Source organism: Phyllopteryx taeniolatus, chromosome 11 (genome assembly GCF_024500385.1).
Source record: "Phyllopteryx taeniolatus isolate TA_2022b chromosome 11, UOR_Ptae_1.2, whole genome shotgun sequence".
NCBI classification, from domain to species: Eukaryota; Metazoa; Chordata; class Actinopteri; order Syngnathiformes; family Syngnathidae; genus Phyllopteryx; species Phyllopteryx taeniolatus.
In genome coordinates, this window is record NC_084512.1 from 28,819,300 (window position 1) to 28,834,834 (window position 15,535).

At 48.5% G+C, this 15,535-nt stretch overlaps 2 protein-coding genes across 11 annotated transcripts; both read left to right on the top strand.

Annotated features, from left to right (window-relative positions):
• Nucleotides 1–427: 427 nt before the first annotated feature.
• Nucleotides 428–2,939, top strand: LOC133485875 (uncharacterized). Its single transcript, XM_061790226.1, has one exon. The coding sequence runs from the start codon at nucleotides 960–962 to the stop codon at nucleotides 1,770–1,772; it is 813 nt and encodes a 270-aa protein (XP_061646210.1). The 5' UTR covers nucleotides 428–959; the 3' UTR covers nucleotides 1,773–2,939.
• Nucleotides 2,940–3,062: 123 nt separating this feature from the next.
• On the top strand, nucleotides 3,063–15,532 carry slc22a15 (solute carrier family 22 member 15). Of its 10 annotated transcripts, none has more exons than XM_061790216.1 (14): nucleotides 3,064–3,216; nucleotides 4,943–5,071; nucleotides 5,144–5,280; nucleotides 5,669–5,833; nucleotides 6,665–6,794; nucleotides 6,864–6,960; nucleotides 8,549–8,694; nucleotides 8,868–9,008; nucleotides 10,243–10,328; nucleotides 13,191–13,299; nucleotides 13,366–13,438; nucleotides 13,524–13,592; nucleotides 14,565–14,720; nucleotides 15,131–15,532. In XM_061790216.1, the coding sequence occupies exons 1-14, from the start codon at nucleotides 3,133–3,135 to the stop codon at nucleotides 15,142–15,144; spliced, it is 1,536 nt and encodes a 511-aa protein (XP_061646200.1). In that variant the 5' UTR covers nucleotides 3,064–3,132; the 3' UTR covers nucleotides 15,145–15,532. The 10 variants fall into 10 exon arrangements, with proteins under 10 accessions (XP_061646208.1, XP_061646200.1, XP_061646202.1 ...); XM_061790218.1 differs by having other exon boundaries at nucleotides 6,864–6,924; XM_061790215.1 differs by having other exon boundaries at nucleotides 5,144–5,276.
• The last annotated feature ends 3 nt before the right edge of the window (nucleotides 15,533–15,535 follow it).

Below are 15,535 nucleotides of genomic sequence, written 5' to 3' on the forward strand. Positions count from 1 at the left end.
GAGGAAGTAAAAATAAACAACTGAGGTAACGGTGTTTGCACAGGTGCGCACACACACCCGAGTATAATAAATGTGGATGTGGCTGTGTTCAGAATGAAGCGATCACCTTCGAACTCGATGTCAAATGGGAGTCGGCGCACACGTGCCACCATTTCAAATGCCTCTTATTAACCCCAAATGCCTCTCAAATATCAAAACACTGGGTGGAATTGAAGACGTTTTTATTGTATTATTGACGAGTGAAGATGCTTGATCACCACCTAGTGGTGGTGTGTGCACGTGCCTGAGACGCAAACAAACTCGAATGATCGAGAAGTCTCAGGCAATGTCACTAAGAGGGTTGAAAGTTGTTGTTTTTGGAGAGCTAAGTTGCGAAACATTCAAAGTATACCGTGATTAAGACTTAAAATACACTCCACGGCGTCAGCAGCCAATGAGTGGATTTCGATTCGTTGTCTGTGACGTAACGGTACTTGTGACTTTGTGTTTCAAATGCGGTGCCCCAGTTACGCCTTATTAAAAATGGCGGCCAAGACGAAGCAGTGACTCTGCGCGCCACAAAGTAGCACTTTAGCGACGTTTCCAGAAGTGGTAATTGTAGAAGTGGACGAGCGGGAGAAAATTGCAACGTGGAAATTTGGATGTGGCGTCGACACGGACGACTAAAGGCGTACTTCTGGTGATTGTGGGTGAGCTTGGACGTGCGCTTTGCTTGTTCAATTCGGCAAAATAGAGGAGGGGTTGTTTTTGTTGACGATTGAACATTCAAGGAGGATTAAGAGTGACTCTTCTCACGGGGCCGACAGCAAGCGAGGGGACTTCGTTGCTACTTTGTGCTCGAGGGACTGTCGGCCAGCCACCATTGTTGCCATTAACGCCGACTTCCAGTTTCCTTGTCGCCCTCGGCGAAGTGGACACGCGGTCGGCTCGTTTCAAAGCAGTCGCGTCGGTGCACGAACATGAAGCGAGCGCCGCTGCTGTCGCTGTTTTGGTCGTCGCTGCTTGGCGCCGCCGTCGGTGTGGACGTGCACTTCGCCGAGGGCCAGAAGCTGACCCTGCGGCCGGTCTTCCGGGGCCCCATCACGAGCATTGAGTGGAAGCGGAACCGCCACCTTCTGGCCGAGTGGTACGAAAGCCTTGAGCGGCCCATCTACTTCGGCGGCGAAACCTTCAAGGGCCGAATCGCCCTCGACGTGAGCACCGGCACGCTGGAGATCGCGGACGCGGTCGCGACGGACGCGGGCCTGTTCACGCTGGCGCTGAACGACGTGTCGCAGGACGACGACTTCATTGTCAAGTTTCTCCGACTTGTCCCCGAACCGGAAGTGCACGTGAGCCCGGTGGCGTGCTCGGCCGAGTCCGAGAACTGCACGCTGCGCTGCGGCGGAAACACCAGCGGCGCGGAGGCGCTCACTTACTTTTGGAGAACCGAACCCGGAACCGAAACGGTGGGAGAAAGCTACAAGGTGATCGACCGGACGACCGAGGCGGTCAGGAGCTTCGTGTGCGCCATGGAGAACCCGTTGGGCCGGAAGGAGAGCAAACCCTTGTACAACCCGTTCTATCGGGAGCGGCCCGGGCCGGGACCGGGCGTCATCGCGGGCGCGTGTGTGGGAGCCCTGGCCATAGTTGCCGCGGTCTGTTTTGGCGTGTTCTGGTTCTACTGTAAGAATCGAAACGACGTCACCGTCAACGGGTCCGGCGCAGCCTCGCGCGCTACCGACCGGGAAACGGAACTGGCGGTGAGCAAACCGCTGCACGCCGACGCTTGATCGCCTGTCGCCGTCTGCAGTTGCCATGGAGACGGAGGACGATGTCGACAGATTAGCTTCAGCAAACATGCAAAGTGCATTTCTATTCAGTGAGCCGCAGCCAAAAAATTGCAATTGCCGATAGATCCCGCAGAGCACTTCTATTCGATAAAGCTGTGCGCTGAGTCCAAATGAGTCGTTATTGTACTGCAGAACCCCCCAGCTTGAGGTCACAAACTGATGCCTGAACATTCTCCTCCAGGACTTTCTGGTCAAGAACAGAATTGAGGGTTCCATCCATCACAGCAAGTTGTCCAGGTCCTGAAGGAGAAAAGCAGTCCAAGACCATCACACTACCATCACCATGTTTGACTCTTGCCATCATGTTCTTTTTCTTAAATGCTGTGCTTCATTTTCACCAGATGTAACAAGACACAGTCATTCAGGTTTTCTTTTGCAAAGACGAGCCTTTGTGTTCTATTTGGTCAGCAGTTGTTTTTGCCTTCCAGTCTCTCCCTTATTGTTGTCATGAACAAAACTGAGGCAAGGGAGGCCTGCAGTTTTTTACAAGTTGTCCTGACTTCCTTTGTGGCCTCCCGGATGAGGCACGGGGAGAACATGCAAACTCCACACAGGCGGGGCCGGGGATCGAACCCCAGTCCTCAGAACTGTGAGGCTGACACTCTAGACAGTCATCCACCGTGCCGCCAGGCTTGGGTGTGAGCTGTGAAAATTAACCAAAAGTTGTGATTAGCCACAATTAATTCAAGGGGGGTAATTACCTTTTTCACATCGGGGCAGGTAACTGAATAGTTTTTTCCCCCTAAATAAATTAAATCACCATTTATATATAAAAAAAAAAAAAAAAAGGCATTTTAAGTTCACTTGTGTTATATTTGCATTTGTTTGATGATCTTAAAGTCGGGAAACTGTGCAAAAAGAATTTGACAGGAGGGGCAATGCTTTTTCACGGCACTGTAAATATACAAGTAAACCAAGCAGACAGACAACGTAGTCTACAAAGAGAAGCCAGCGTTATTTAAAATGCATGAAATGAAGAATATGAAGCAACAGCCTGGACTGAAGAATATGAAGCAACAGCCTGGACTGCTTTTTTGTTTTTGGTGTTAAATATTGTCTAGTTTCATTTTCAAACAAAACTATATAATAAAAAAGCTTTTGAATGACTACATTTGGATTTGTGGGTATAAAACTTTATGACAGCCTTGTTTTGTTGGTAATTCCAAAATTGTCGAAAACAATAAGCGCGCAACATGGCGGCGCCTCTGATGCTAACCCGGAAGTGGTTTCGGATATTTTTCTTTTGTTTTTTTTTTCCTTCTCGATCCTCTTTATCTGATTTTCGGTGTCGGGAATCGGGATGGATGTGGAGGAAGCTTTTCAGGTGGTCGGAGAGTTCGGAGCCTACCAGAAACGAGCCGTGGCCGTCCTGGCTCTGACTCAGGTGAGACTTGACCGGCTTCAAAACATAAAACAAACAAAACATTTAAGAGCCCGAATGGTCTTCGTGTGGTGACTGGTGACGTGGCGCGCGCACGTCCGATTTTTGGCCACGCAAGCGTGTACGTGCAAATGAACGCTTGACGATACATATTTATACGTAGGCATGTATGGATGCCGTACTGGCAAATACGTAAGCCGTCCTCGCGAGTGTACATCGTGCCAAACTCCGTTATTAAAAGGACCAAGTGTAACTATTTATGTTATCGGCTTAAATTAAAACTGATTTTGACAACGAGTTAACATGATAACCGAAATACTCTTCAATTCGGCTTTCGTTAAACAGCTTTGTAATTATTTGTTATTTGACTTCTGAACAAAGTACTATCCTCAGTTTGTTGATTTGGTGCGCCTGCGCGGACCGATGACGTATTTTGTCGGGCGGCGGTGTCGCAGCCTGATGATTTTAGTACGTCCACCGGTGTCGCCGTCAAATGACTTTTAATGAGCTGTGACCTGCGGGGCTTTTCGTGCCAATCTTTATATATAATTTAATCAAAGTCTAAATTGATTTATTTCAGCCACTAACGGTGAGCTAAAGCAAGGAAACCAAAATAAAAATCAGCACAACGGTGTTGCTCCTTTGCATGTAGCCATTCACTTCCTGTCCAAGTCCCTGTCACGTGTCACTTCGTCATTATCAGTCAGCTGACTGCTTTCAAACTTCTCCCAACGTTTGGCGCCTTCACAGCAGTAGCTGATGAGAGACATCAGAATCATGTCCGCCATTGAAAACTTGTTTTGTAACGCTTAATGTTAAATGTGTGTGCCAGCTGTGGCATCTACCAGTTTTAATGTCGTGTGACTGCGCGCTTCAACGTGTGTGTGTGTGTGTGTGTGTGTGTGTGTGTACGTGCACTGCCGTGGCACATGTATTTGATAAGGCTTGAGTGTGTGTTTTTTGAGCGTTAAAATGTGCCCCCCGGCCCATCGGATGCGCTCTGGCGCCGACACTGACGCACACTTTGAATCCTTGCTTGAATTTCTTCTTTGTTTTGTTAGTCAGCAAAAACTCATTGAAGTCAAGTCAGCGTCCGCGTGGTTTCTTGTGCTTCTCTCCAATAAATGGCTAACTCGGAATGAACGCCTCCTGCCCGATGATAGCTGAGATAGGCTCCAGCACGCCCGCGACCCGCGTGAGGAGAAGCGGCTCAGAAGATGGATGGATGGATGGAATGGAATGTCTTTGAAGTTGTCACGAGTAAGGTGCGGCCGCTCGAGGTCGCCTCGTTTGTTCATCGACGCACACGATATTTGTATATGCGGCATCTCGTCTTCCCATTTGATGAATTCTTTTTCCCAGTCCTGATGGAAAAAATGGAAGTACGTCTTTCTTTTTTGCCGGAGCAGATCAATTTGACGATACCTGGTGAAGTTTGCAGGTGCACTAGCAGCGTAACCGTTTTAGGCTTTTCAAAATAAAATGAACAAAAGTATAAGATTCATAATTGGTGTGCCAATTTAACGAAGAACCGACTTGTGAGTGTCCAACCAAGACGTATTTAAAATGAGAAGAAAATATATCACGATCATAGTTTTTATTTCTATCGCGAAGGGCGTGAAGAGCTCCCCGTCGATGGCGATCGACGTGTTGGGCACCTGTGTTATATGAGCGTATTTCCGGCGTACAGTGAGCGTCCGTGGAGTGTGGCCGTCTGTATGTGTTCCAGGTGTATATGGCGTGTCAGTCCATGTTGGTGGTTCTGGTGGGAGCCACTCCAGAGTTTCACGTGGAGAAGCACGACGGCCTCGTGTCCTCGGTCACATTTTTCGGGGACGTGGACTCCATCGTGACAGAGGTGAGGAAGCGTCCCCGCGCGGGGAGCCCGACGCCGTGGCCGACCGCACCTCTTCCTCTTCCTTCTCCTCAGTGGCTCCTGGTCAAGCGGCAGGCCTACAAGGTCGGCTTAGCCGGATCGCTCTTCTTCGCCGGCCTCCTGCTCGGGAGCTTCGTCTTCGGACCGCTTTCCGACACCGTCGGCAGGAGACCCGTTTACCTGACGGGTGGGTGAGGACAACAAACGGCGCGCACGACACGACAACGTGACCCGCGACGTTCCGCGGATCGCTCGACGTAACGACTTCACACAAAAAACGAGACTTGACGGCGTGACGCGGAACGCGTGTCACGAAAGCACGACATCGTGACGAAACGATCCGAGATGTGACACGACAACATGCGCCGTGACGGCGTAACACGCGAAATAATCAGGCATAATAACATGACAGGAAACAAGTGACACAACACGAATATGTTTGGCACATGAAAAATAGCATTGACCCGAAACCCCAACAACCCGGTGACGCACGACAAGACGATACGCCGCGCTGCGCTCTTCCACGGCAGCACGTGACAAGGGGTGTGTGCGTGCGTGCGCGTGTGTGCGTGCGTGCAGCTCTGTTCTTGGAGGTGCTCCTGGGTTACGTGACGGCGGCGTCTCCCAGCTACGAGGTGTTCGCCGCGTCGCGCCTCCTGGTGGGTCTGATGAACGGCGCCATCGGGCTGGTCTGCTTCACCCTGACGCAGGAGTACGTGGGCAGGTCCTACTGGGCCACGACAGGTACCCGCTTCCTTGGCGTCGTGTACGTGACGAATCAGCCGCAATGCAATTGGCTGCCATTTCAAATGCACTGTAAGCTTGACAGCTCAACTGAATTTGACCTTCTGTAAACTTTTAAAAGTCCAACTGTTGAACATTGCAGTACCTTTTTTGGACAAGAAGGAGCTGAACAAAAAAACTTCAGGACATCTGAACTCATCGACGAGCTAAAAATCCCTTTGTAGGGATTCGCGAGTCGGGAAGGATGAATGGTTCCGAACGCAGCGACTGCATGTTATTTTTTTCTTGCAATATTATGACTTTATTTATGTGTAATTGGAAGTTTTTCCATGTCAAATGTGGACTTTTTTGTCTCCTGACGATTACAACTTAAATAAACATTCTAATTAAATATTTCGGCTTACTCGGCTTCTGCATTGGAATGTCGCTCCTTGTCGTGTTACTCGGAGAGTTCATTCTTTTTTCGGGTGCTGTTCCATGGCGAAAGTTCGAGAACCGCCGCTGTTGTGGACTTTGAGGTTCATCCTGGAATTTCACCCCCAAAAGACGAATACCTCGAACCTTTTGCGCATACCATATGAGCATTTTTTCCACGGTAACACGAACATAGTTGAATATTGCGCTTGTTGTGGCTGACCGATGTCAATTTCTTGGTGATACTCTACAGTATAATCTGCGCGATTTGTCGGTTATGGGCGACTATGCCGACATTTTTGTGCGCGGTATGTATTCGTTGTCTGCGGTTTCCATGGTAACGGAGATCGAAGGGACTGACATAGTTGAATTTTGCGCGTACGGTCGCTGACGGGCAAGATTTTTTTTTGCCGGCAGGGACGCTGACCAGCATGACGTTTGCGGTGGGCATCGCCCTCTTCGCAGCTCTGGGTTTCGCCATCCGGCCGTGGAGGACCCTGGCGGCGGCGGCCAACACTTGGGGGGTCCTCTGCTTCTTGCTGTCCGCGTGAGTGCCCGCGCCCGCTCGACGGGGACCGTCCGACCGTCTCGACAGTGTCCTCTCTCGTGTCCCCAGAATGCTTCCGGAGTCTCCTCGGTGGCTCTACTCTCGCAACCGCACCCGGCGGGCACAGGAGGTCAGTCGAGGGGCTTTGGAGGGAAACGTAGGCCTGGTACGCACATCAGGATTTTTCGAATTGCTACACACCCCACACATGAAGATATCAAATCAGGCATTTAACACTTTTGGTCGACACGTGTGCGGTGCGCTCCGATCATCTCGACACACGGCGCCGCACGCGGCAAGATTCTGTGGCGCCGTCGGTCCTCCGAGGCAGACATCTCATGAGATCACACGTAAAGCCAAGGGAAAAAAAAACAAAAACGCTCCAGACATTGGCTCTTGTTTACCGAGTGTTTCCGAACGCCGCAGCCTTCGAGAATGGCGATGTCGTCCAAAACGTTTTCACTCATGGCCGCTTCTTGGGTTGGCTACATTCCGTTCCGCGTCGCTTTTCATGGTGTCATGACTCAGCAGCTTCACAAATGAGTTCGAATTATTCTTAGGACAAGTCTACTCTTAACACACCTCAGCTCGAAGGATAATCCCTTCAAACATAAAGATTGCCTGGCGTTGGACGTGCTTGGTCGGGAAAGGGGCAAACGCAGCGCGCTTGCCTTCGTGTGTGCGTACCCGGCCGAAGTTTGACGCTTGAATCGTGGTGAGCAAAATCCAGTTTTTTGCACTTCCGGTTCTAATCGCGGACAATGGTGACGAGCAACATTTTATACGGCGGTGCCTTGAGATACAAGTTGTATCGGTTCCGTGAGCACGCTTGTAACTCAGAACGTCTTTCCCCGCTGATATGAACAAAAATGCCGTTAATTCGTTACAGCCTCCCCAAACAAAACAAATTGGAATGTTTTTGTAAGAAGGACAATAAAAACAGCACCCTGTAAATGTGCTTTATAAAAACAGAATAATAACTAGGGCCCAACCAATATATATGTCGTTTTTTTTACACCCATGCCGATTACGATATTTGGCAGAAGAAAATTCCGATAACTGTTTAATTGGCCGATTGATATGAAAAATGAATTACAGGCAGAACATTTGTCCGTTTTACAATACTTTATGTAGTATCTGTTTAAATGTCATTATCTGTGTCTTTTGTTGTAATGAGTTAATGTAGAAAAAAAAACCTAATATCGGCCGCTTTGAATGTTTAGTCTGCGTGTGAGTGTCTAAGCGTGAGTGGCGGCCTACAGCAGCTCCTTACGAGTGTTGTCATTTTGTATTTGGGAGTGTTTGGCTGTCGGTCCTGTTCGGGCACATGCTCGGACATTTTGGGAGCAGGTGCTCCTGCCACAAAAAGGATACCCATCACCAAAATGATTCATACAATTAAGAAGAAGGAAAACTGATGGTAGAGAGTTTTATTTTTTATATTGATGAATGAAGAAAAATGGGCTGCAGCAAAAAAGGGCTGTTTTTTTTTTTTTTTGGTATCGGGCAAAAGGGTGGGTGCTTGAGCACCACCTATTGGCTATGTGTCCGCATGCCTGGTCTCGTTCAGTCAACGACTTGAAGCATCGCCGACTGCGGCCCTCTTTGCCACAAAGCCAGGGCATCACACTTCCTTAATTGCTCAAAAACTCGCAAGTTGGGGCGCTCGTATGTCAAGGTGCCACCGTAAATATTTCTCGAAATGTTGAATCCATGAGGAACTTTCGTGACGAATCGTGTGCGTGTGTTCGGAGGTGATGCGGCACATGGCGCTGACGAACGGCCGCCCCGCCCCCAACCTGACGCTGCGCCGGGCGGGCGGCGGCGGCTCGGCGGGCTTCCTGCAGCTGGCGAGCCATCCTCTCCTCCGCCTCAGGACGCTGCTGCTCATGTATGTCTGGTGAGGACCGCTTGTTGACAATGCGTATCCATGGCAACCGCCGCACGAGGGGAGCAGAAAGAAGCGAAGTCATCCGATTGGTTTAAAGAAAAAATTCACTTTAGTGTGTGTCTGTGTGTCTCTGTGTGCATTGACGTGTCCACGCACGTGTCTGTGTGTGTGCGTGCGTCCAGGTATGTGTGCAGTCTGGTGTATTACGGCCTGACGCTGGGCGCCGGCGACATGTCAGGAAGTCGTTACCTGAACGTGGCCATGTACGGCCTGGTAGAGCTGCCTGCCTACCCGCTCTGCATCTACTTTATGAACAAACCCTGGTGAGCCACACACACACACACACACACACACACACACGGACGTGGACACATGGGCCCGTGACCTTCAACCCCTGAGGCAGCACGGCACTAAAAAACCAACATTGTGTCAAGGATATTGCCTGCATGTGAGCACAGGAACACTTCAGAAAACCATTGTCAGCTAACATATCGTTGGTCGCTACGTCTGCAATTGCAAGTTAAAACTCTACCATGCAGAGCGAAAGCCACACATCAACAACAGGCAGAAACGCTGCTGGCCGGCTTCTCTGTGCGCGAGCTCGTTTGAAATGGACTGACCCAAAGTGGAAAAGTGTGCTGTGGTCTGCCGAGTCCATGTTTCAATTTGTTTTGGGAAAGCATGGACGTGGTGTCCTCCGCGTCAAAGAGGAGAAGGACCATCTGGATTGTTATCAGGGTAAATTTGAAAAGCCAGCATATGTGATGGTATGTGAGTGTGTTAGTGCCCATGGCATGGGTAACTTGCATGTGTCACGGCATCATTCGTGGTGAAAGTTACAGTACGTACAGGTTTTGGAGCGAGATATGCTGCCATCCAAGCGACGTCTTTGTCAAGGCCGTCCCTGCTTATTTCAGCGAGACAATGCCAAGCCACGTTGTGCGCGTGTTACAACAGCGTGGCTCGCTAGTAAAAGAGTGCGAGTATGAGACTGGCCTGCCGGCAGTCCAGACCTGTCTCCCATTGAAAACCTGTGCCGTTGGATTATCAAGCACAAAATAGCACAATGGAGAAAAACACGGACTGTTGAGCAACTCCAGTTGTACGTCAAGCAAGAATGGGAAAGAATTCTTCGTACAAAGCTTCAGCAATTCGTGTCCTCACCTTCCTAAATGCTTGTTGAGTGTTGTTGAAGGAAAGGAGATGTAAACATGCCCCGTCCCAGCTTCTTGGGGGCGTGCGACAGCCATCAAACTCAAAATTTGTCAATAGTTCCATCGATCTTCATCAGTTTGAACAGGAAATATCTTGTCTTTGTACCGTGTTCACTTGAATATAGGTTGAAAAGGATTGGCAACTCATTGTACATTCTGTTTTTATTGATGTTTTATACAACCTCCCAACTTCATTGGGACTGGGGTTTGTATGTAAATCATACAATAAAGACGTGGTCAGTACTTGGCGGATTTTTGTCAGTCGCAGGAAGTTGCGGAACGCAACCCTCGCCGTCAACTCTTTGTGTCCTTTCAAGACGTGAGTGTGATGTTGTGTTTTCAGGGCCGGCCGGAGGAAAAGTTTGTCGGGTTTCTTATGTTTGGCTGCATCGGCGTGCCTCTGCACCGTCTTCGTCCCGGAGGATGCAGGTGAGACGACGCCGTCGCCGTCGCCGCGGCACCCGTCAGGCCGGCGATTAGGAAGCACGAGGAAGGCGCGGTCGGGAATGTATCCCGTCTTCCTCTGGATTCCGTCAAAATGTCTCCGTAATGTTATGGTGTGACGTAGGGCCGATTTTATCGATTCATCGGGGGGGAAAAAGATCAGCTGACATGCACTGCTTACACTAACATCATGGCTGCAAACAGAGCGCAGCAATTCTTCAAAAGCCCGGTCAGAGTTGACCATTTTTGCGCCGTCGTGCCAGCCACGCGCTCTGGGTGGAGCAACCCTGGAATGTGAACGTTCTCTGTCCAATCTGGACGTGTATGCACCTTTCTTCCTTTAGTAAGTACAGCGCCCCATGGAGGTAAAGCATCACATTGCACTTGAACTTTGGAGGCAGTTGGAATTACACTTTACACCCATTTTATCGGGCTGATCGGTATCGGACGATATTTAGCACTTTATCGTGGTCGGCTTTAATGTCATAATTCGCCGATCCGATCAATTGATCACGAATCGACTCCGTAAAAGACAATTACTCCGCGTCGCCGCGTGCACAGTATATTTGAACCCAAGAGCTCGTTTATTTTTAGCCTTGTCGCGTGTCCTTTGACGTAGTATCTGACGGCCAATAAAGTTGTATAAAAACCGGCGGTGCGGTCTGAGACTGACAACACGTAATGCCCGGATCAAACTACAAGACAAATATGTCAAACTACTGCAATGAAATCTTGTCTTCCGATAACACCGCATCCCGTTTTTTTACGATCATTGGGCTTTATCTCGTCAACGCAAATGCGACCGGATACACGCGTTACCGTGGCGACGACAACCAGAGTGGATCGCGCCGACTGTATTATAAGGACAAAATGTGGAAAACCGTGTGTTGGTGGTCAGGACAGGAGAGGACGTTGGTTTAAGGCTCGCTTGAGGTATGTTCACCTACTTTGAATACGATACGGCTCGCGAGCAAGTGCTAGAGGACTCTGCATCTTTTTGCACAATTGTGTCCCCCCCCCCCCCCCCCCCCCCCCCCCCCCCAAAAAAAAAGCACCGGCATTACCAGATAACTAGCAGCCCTTAATTGCTCAGTGACTTTTTTTTTGTTGTCAATGTCTTTCTGTCTCCAAAGTGTTCCCTGCTGTCGTACTCGAGCGGCTCCAACTACCCGAGACAAATTCCTTGTGTGTTTTTTGGACATACGTAGCAAAATAAAGACGATTCGGATTCTGAAGCAGGCAACAAAAACGTGATGTAGCCTAGCAAGCAAGTGCTAGCACTGACGGTTGTACGTAAACATGCCGCCGTTCTGTCGAATCATGCTCTAAAGTTTCGGTGTGCAAAATAAAGTAAGTGAATTACCGTAAGTTGGCAGCCATTATTTCTGTCATGTTGTAATGTCGGTTTGACCTGACTGATTAGAATACACGATGTGACGAGACCTTTATGGAGCCAAGGAATATATTAGTTGTAATACAGGTCCATCTCAAGGAAGTTAAGCAAAGCAAATTGATTTATACAGCGCATTTCACACACAAGGTAACGCAATGTGCTTTACATGATTAAAAGAATTTCAAAACAAAGAAAAAAACCAGCTTATAAACATTTAAAACAGCTTACAGTGCAAGAAATATCATTTTAAAGTGGAAATGCTCTAAAAAGCTTTGGGGGGGGAAAAAGAAGAGTTTTTAACGTGGCCTTCAAAACCTGCCCACTTGGGGCTGACCTCACTTCTGTTGGCAACGTCTTCCATTTGTGTGCCGCATAATAGCTAAATGCTGCTTCACCATGTTTGCTTTGGACTATTTGTCCATCTCAGAGCCCGACTGGGTTTATATCCCATTAGCATTTCATTCATGTATTCAGGACCTAAACTGTTTAGTGATTTATAGACCACTTGCAGATCTTTAAAATCAATTCTAAAGCTGACCGGAAGCCAGTGTAAAGACTTTAGAATTGGAGTAATATGCTCTATCTTTGTTCTGGTCAGAACCCGAGCTGCAGCTGTTTAATGCTCTTTTTAGGGAGTCCAGTCAGAAGACCATTACAATAGTCAAGTCGACTTGAGATAAAAGCACGGATGGGCTTCTCCTGGTCTACTTGACACATGCAGGCCTTCACCCTGGATATGTTCTTCAGATGGTAGAAGGCCGTTTTAGTCATCGATTTGATACGACTGTTGAAAGTCAGGTCGGAATCTATCAGAACACCAAGGTTTCGGACTTGGTCTTTGTTTTTTTTAAAGAGAGTGACTCCAGGTATTTACTAACAGCAATCCTCTTTTCTTTATTGCCAAAAAGAATGATCTCAGTTTTGTTGTGGTTTAATTTTGGCTCCTCCAGATGTTTATCTGTTTTAGACGGTGACACAACACCTCAATTGAACTGGAGTCATCTGGAGACACTGCTAGATATAACTGTGTGTCATCTGCATAGCTATGATAGTCAAAATGAATGTTCTGAAGAATTTGCCCCAAGGGTAGCATATACAGGCTGAACAGGAGGGGTCCAAGGACTGACCCTTGAGGGACGCCATAGGTCATTGCCATTCGATGAGATTGAACACTTCCAATGGTTACAAAAGAAGTCCTTTCCTCCAGGTAGGTCCTGGAGGACCCTATTTAACCTGATGGATTGTATGTTCAAAAGTGTAACTATGAGTCCCAACTTTTCAAAATGTCAGACAAACGAGTAGATTGCACCACAAAGTGGGACTGAGGGATTTCTAAAACGTCCATTAGAAATCCCTAAATCCTGAGATTTAGGGATTTACACATTTGAGCTGCACTACAAAATGTCCAAATCGCTATTTGATCGTGGCCCTTACGTACGTGCGCGTGTGCGCAGGCTCGTCGCTGGGCGTGACGGCGTTGGCGCTGTTGGGAAAACTGACGGTCAGCGCGGCGTTCAACATCGTCTACGTGTACACGTCCGAGCTGTACCCCACCGTGCTCAGGTGAGCGCGGCCACCTTCTTCTCGAGCTGTGGCGCAATCGCAAGTGTTTGCTTTCGCTGCTTTCAGGAACGCCGGTCTGGGAGTTTGCGCCATGTCCTGCCGAGTCGGAGGAATTCTCGCTCCGTTTGTTCCTTCCACGGTGAGAATGCGTGTTCCTTGGTCGTGATTCCCAATCGGTGTGCGGCGGGAAATTCACCGTTTCACTTTGTTGGTCTGAAAATAAGTACAGGGGTGCGGGGCTCGACACCGACACCCGCCAAATGTGCGGGAATTGCAACAGTCGCGGCTGGCGGGTAACACCGCCGCTCCCGCTAACCAAGTTATTTGCTGGGTTGAAATTTATACAGTGGAAGCTCGATTTAACGGATATCTGATGTACGTGTGACTTGTGTGCTGTTGTTTTCTGAGGCTGCGGCACAGTCGACGGGCAGAGACTGAGAGCCGTATTAACGGGTTGCGCCGCTGTACAGTACGAAGACTCGATCCGGCTAACAGACGTGCCTACGTGGCGGCCATGTGGGATGTGGCGACGTTCAATCAAGGGAAATGTGAGGAAATTAGCTTCGTGTCGCTGTAGGCGCGCAGCTCACCGATCTACCTTTTCACATCTATGCCTGTTGTTTACTGGAGCGGGCGAGCGCTCGTCGTGCAGTTGCAGTCTCTGGACTGTCTATGCTATTTTTGCTACGTATACTGGAAAAAAAAAAGAACCGGCTCATGAAAGCAACCCTCGACTCGCCATTATCACTCCCCGCCGTGCACTAGCCAAGTAAGTTTCAACAGATTTGAAAAATGTTCAAACATTTTCATTTATTATTTGCAATTATGTACAAAACATCCATCCATCCATTTTTCTACACCACTTCTCCTCACACGGGTCGCGGGCGTGCTGGAGCCCATCCCAGCTATCTTCGGGCAGGAGGTGGGTACACCCTGAACCGGTCGCCAGCCAATCACAGGGCACATACAAACAAACAACCATTGGCACTCACATTCGCACCTACGAGCAATTTAGAGTCTTCACTCAACCCAGCACGCATGTTTTTGGGATGTGGGAGGAAAGCGCAGTGCCCGAAGAAAAGCCACGCAGGCACGGGGAGAACACGCAAACTCCACACAAGTTTCCAATGAGTCTGTTAAATCGAGGTTCGACCGTATGTAAGTACGTATGTACCGTACTTGTAGTAGTTTTTTTTTGTTTTGTTTTGTTTTTTTTATCTACTGTATGCATTGGGATGACGGCTGCGACGTTGCGTCTCTCCCAGCGGGCGTTGGCCACAGCCATGCCGTTCACCGTCTTCTGTTTGAGCGGCCTCTCCGCCGGAGGTCTGGCGCTCCTGCTGCCGGAGACCCTGAACGCACCGCCGGCCCAGACGCTGGAAGAACTACTTCCCGGCCGCAGCCGAGTTCTGGAGAACAAGGTAAAAGACATGACTGCTTTGGAAATGTGAATAAAAGTACAAATACTATCATAATAATACTAATCGACCAACAATAGCGAAAATCCGTGAATAGTTTATGCTCATTATGGGGTTTTTTTTTAAACCCAAAACATTCTTGAATAAGCGGGGACGTACCGCCAATGAAGCATTTTCCCCCGAAAAACAAGGGTTGGTTTCCCCTGTCCAAAAACGGGAAAAGAATCCGCACAAAGGTGAATTCCGCTACTATGCGGAGGTCTGGTGTAGTTCCAAAACGTGAGTGGTTAGAATTGTATTTTTAGAGTGTTATTTTTTCAATTTGAGTGGTGTCCAGTCATTAAAGTTGAGTGAAGTTAGCCTTTTCTCCTCCACTGATGATCCACGTGTCTTTGCTCTCTCCTGGTCCTCAGCCGCTCCTCTATGAAGATGACAAGTGAGAACTTTGAATCAAGTGGCAAAAGAAGCCACCAACGTCGTCCTCAAACCGGTGGTCTTCCTCGACGTGAGCGCGACCGGACGGGAGGTCGCAGAGACAACTTCACAAAATTGCAAGAGCTTTTTTTTGCAATGCTGCCTTGGATTGTTTCACGATGAAACCTATTTTTCTACGGTGATAATCATTATTCACGTGTTTAGATATGTTTATAAATGTTCTATTTTTTCATGAAAAGTTTTTTCTATTCCTCAATTATGTTAAATATGTAGAATGACATTTGGATGACGTCAAGTCCCTTCAAGAGAGCATTTAGTGCTTCATCCATCTAGAACATAATGTAGAAAGTACAAATAATTAAAAGAAAAAAAACACTGAATTA